Source organism: Pygoscelis adeliae, unplaced genomic scaffold, assembly GCF_000699105.1.
Source record: "Pygoscelis adeliae isolate BGI_AS28 unplaced genomic scaffold, ASM69910v1 Scaffold113, whole genome shotgun sequence".
Classification (NCBI taxonomy): domain Eukaryota; kingdom Metazoa; phylum Chordata; class Aves; order Sphenisciformes; family Spheniscidae; genus Pygoscelis; species Pygoscelis adeliae.
In genome coordinates this window covers 7,269,847-7,274,166 of record NW_008825108.1, presented here as the reverse complement: position 1 = coordinate 7,274,166, position 4,320 = coordinate 7,269,847, and the positions used below count along the sequence as shown (strand labels likewise).

At 36.0% G+C, this 4,320-nt stretch overlaps 1 protein-coding gene across 1 annotated transcript in view; it reads left to right on the top strand.

The window, feature by feature from the left end:
- Positions 1–4,320, top strand: part of NUP107 (nucleoporin 107kDa) — a 30,598-nt gene that overhangs the window by 15,369 nt on the left and 10,909 nt on the right. Inside the window, exons 12-15 of the mRNA XM_009327563.1 lie at positions 716–723; positions 2,150–2,271; positions 3,438–3,514; positions 4,053–4,112. Coding sequence (XP_009325838.1) covers positions 716–723; positions 2,150–2,271; positions 3,438–3,514; positions 4,053–4,112 — 267 coding nt within the window. The remainder of the gene's footprint in view (positions 1–715; positions 724–2,149; positions 2,272–3,437; positions 3,515–4,052; positions 4,113–4,320) is intronic.

Here is a 4,320-nt window from a genome sequence, read left to right as displayed (position 1 = left end):
GATGAAAATTATAGTATCTTCTTGGTTAACTAGTTCATCTTACTTTAAATCTATATTTAAATCTATATTAAAGCTGATGAAAAGCTGTGGACTAAAGTCTCTGTTTAAATTTGGCTTGTAGTGATTTAATTTCCAATTTATTATCAATACTGACAGTGATGGACTGCTAAATTATTATTTTAATGAAATCTTGCATTTAGTTAAGTAATTTTGGGTGTAGAATAGAAGTTATGGAAAAAACATTGTATCTTTAGGTTTTTTGGTTGTTTGACAATAATTTTTTACTGTAGTGGTTTGATATTAGATACTGCCAGACAAACACACAGAATATTTCCAAGAACTTCCTAGTTGCATCTCTGATAATCAGTGGATTATCATACAGGCTTCCTTCTAGATATATTAGAGTGGAACTCACTTGCAATTTTAACTAGAGAGAGAGGTTTGAGGTATGCTTTCCTTAGAAATAGTATTAAATTAAGCAAACTTTACTTGCTCTGCTCCTCTAACGTTCCCTTGAGTATATGATCTGAGTGGAGTTGAGGGAGAGAGTCAGGGCTATTTTTTTTTTACCACTGCAAAGTGGCACATTTGGAGGTGTGTGCCAGGACTGAGAACTGGGGACCAGTGCACAAGCTCCACAGGCTAGTACTGCCATCGGAAGAAATTTATTTACACTGGTTACTCTCATTAGTTAAAATAACTTTTTCTTGCTTCCTACCTTTAGTTTTCGTACCTTTATTGTTCAGCAAGGTCTTCAGCAGTGAAAACTCTGCTAGACTTTATCTAAATATTCTAGAAAGCACATTATTATCCTCCGTTAACTCTTTCACTATAAGTCTGCTTGTTCCCCTACCTTAGAGAGAATATATGATGTATATACTTTGCATTAATCCTTAGCTGAGTAACATCCAGGCAATTTCGGTCCTAAAGCTGTTCTGAATAATGATTCCCAGTTGAGAAGTGGCTTTCATGATTGAATCATGTAAATACTTTGTTGTGGTGTTGTCTAAAGGCCTCAGCTGGAAACTGATGCCCTTATACTAGGCTTTATGTATATATAATGATATTTGAGTAAGGGTGAGGGGGACACAACTTGAGATTCTTGTGCCCAAGACCTTAGACTTAGGAATACGGTTACTTGCTAGTATTCTGTTCCACTGTGGTGCACATCTATTAATTTTCTGATAGTATGGGCACATGAGCATGTTGCTGCAGGGCAATATGAATATGAATTTGCAGCATCAGTTGTTCTGCATTCGCTGTTATGATGTCCCTACTGTCTGATAAGCGTGAAGTGGGTTATTCACTACTGAAAGAGTAAGTTAAAATACTTAGAATTTACTCTGAATTAAGAATGAACCTCTCTTCATTTACCGTACAATAGGTAATACGCAGCAGGTAAGCTAGAACAACTTGCTTGTCTATTCTTTAAATTTACTGTTTGTCACCATTCTCAAAATGGCTGAATGTCTGCAGCCTTCCAGTGTGAAAAGAACAGAATTTGGCTAAACAAACCAAGACTGCATATTGCATTTTTCTCGCTGTTCATACTGTTTTGTCAGTCCTGGAACAGTACCAGTCAGACTAATTAGATAATCTTTCGCTGACTTTTTTTTTTTTTTTTAGTGGCATAGGATTGGAAGAATTGTAGGCAATCTTCTTTTTGTACAGTTTCTGTTCTACTTTCCGTGCTATTCAAAATAGCTTTGAATTAAACCTGTTTGTGCTAGTGTATAGACTACTGGATATCATTATGGGAAAGGTGGGATTGCTGTTTTTACAAGTGCATGAGGGGTTTGGAAGGCTAAATCAACTGGAAAAGTACATGACTGAAGAGATGGATTATACATCTAAGCAACAAGACGACACCTTAAACTAAACGTATCAGAAGGATGCGTAACAGCTGTTAAAGCTAGCAAAGATGAGACTGTAGCATATTTCTCACATTGCTATAAATACTGACTGAAAAACTAAAATGTTTAGTGAAAAAAACACTGATGACATTTTATTTACTTTGAAATCTTTCAGTTGTTTTGAGTTTAAGGTTCTTTGTGCTTATTTTTTATAGAGTAGAATGTCTACACAAGTTAACTATTTTAATAATGTTCACATTTTTAAAGGAAAAGCTAGTGGTTTTCCTACCTTGAAGCCTGTTGCTGAGAAAATTCATTCTATTTCAGGCACAGCGCTTATGCAAACGATGTGGTCAGGCCTGGAGAGCTGCAACTTTGGAAGGATGGAAATTGTACCATGACCCTAACATAAATGGAGGTATCTACTTCAAAGTGCATTTGAGACAGATGTACAAATAGGGCAGAGGCCTTTCTCTTAGTATCTGTCTGTGGCAAAGAGAAATCTCTCTTTCATCTTAAGAGCCTTTTTTGTGTCTATGTCTGTTGAATGTGTAAAAACTAATATGAAATTATTTTAGTTGAAGATATGAGTTCATTGAATCCACTTAACATGCTAAAGTCACTTTCTTTTTGACAATCAAGCATAATCACTAGGGAATAGATGTCTCGGAGTTCTGGACAGATCTTCTCTACCTCCATATAATATTTCAGTCTGCATTTTCTCAACATCTGTCTTGTGCCACCTAGCAAACATTTTGTTGTTTACAGACTCAAAGTTGGACTCTATATCCAGCTTCAGAAAGGTATAGTAGGACTAGAGTTCAGCAAACGTAAATGCAGGAAAAAAAGATGCTTTTAAATATTTGAAAATTTTTAAATTACCTTTCTCCTTGGTTCTGGGGTTCCTTGCACACGGTCCTATTTATAACAGTACATTTCTTCTCTTTATGCTCAGGACATTTGCAGGGTTTAGCAAAGAATTTAAGAACGTGTCTAAGTGTTGTGCGTAGCCGGGTCTGGAAGGCGTAATGCTTTTCCCACTTTTCAAATCCTGATAGCCTGTTACTTTTATCTGCATGCTTCACCAGTGTCCTAGCCTTGTTTTGAGTGTACCTACCTAGCCTGCTGTTATATGGGTTTTAATTCCATGATGCATGCCCTCATGCAGATGCATGCAGAATAGCAGCACTGAAGCAGTGACATTTTTTTAGAAGTTTGCATTCCTTAAGATATAAAAATTCCTTCTCTCCTTAACTTTTTGTTTTCCAAATGTAAACATTGTAGGTATGTTATGGTCAAAAACATTATTTTCTTCAAAGCTAGATAGCAGCTAAGCTTTCAAAATACTGTAGCTTTAAGATGTGCATTTACCAAACTTCCCAGAAAAGCCACCTTGCAGTCCAGTCAAAAGCATAAATGCTTTGGGAACAGTTCCAAGGGGATTGAAATTGGGTTAGTAACAGAAAATAGGCTTTACCTTGTTACTGGTTTCTCTTTTTTTAATAGCACCTTTTTCTTTTCTTCCCCCCTCCTCCCCCCCCCCCTTTTTTTTTCCTCCAATTTTTAATTATCCTTTGCATGTAGGAAAAGAGCTGGAGCCTGTTCAAGGGAATCCATACAGGTGCATTTGGAAAGTAAGTTGTTGGCGTATGGCTGAAGAGGTAAGAAAATGCTGATTTGCTTGATATTAATATATAAATTTGAACTTTTCTGAACTCTAACATAATTTTAAGTAAACGTACCCCCTCTGTGTTTGCTGCCTATAGGATTTGCAATTAATGTTTCTAAAAGGACTTCTGAAATAACGTATTTACGTCTTGTAGTGAGAAATCTACATAATCAGCGCCAGTTTTTCAGGCTTAGGAAATGTCTGGCTTGTTTTTTATTTGGTTGAAAGTGAAACTGCTGACACTAACTTTGACTTTCATCTTGACTTAATTGAATGGGAAAGGAAAAACGTTGCTTTCTTTCCAGGTCAATATAAACTTGTCAGATAAGTTACAAGGGGATACCAGTGAAGGGGAAGTCACTTGCTCTTCTTATTTTGGCTCCTGATGTGTCCTGTGATTTTTCCAGCTTTTCTTGGAAACTGTTAGATGGAACATTTTGTAATGGATTAATCTCTAATAAAATGTAAAGTGACTAGAAAACTTACATGCTTTGTAATTAAAAGTTATATTTTCTTACTGTTTATTTTAGGAGCAGTTTAATAGATACGAGAGAGCAATCTATGCGGCACTGAGTGGAAACCTCAAACAGGTATGTCAAGCCTCCTATTTAAGTGGTGTTTGGTAGTTGTACATTTTCTTTCTCATATGTGACAGTGATATCATCAGAAATACTACAATTACTGCGTATTGTACTTTTAAAGATCTAGTAAGCAGGACAATAGCAAACTTCGCTCCTTTAGTAGACACGTTCTTTGTAGGATTGACATGCCTTAATTAAATATACAATAGACTTGTCT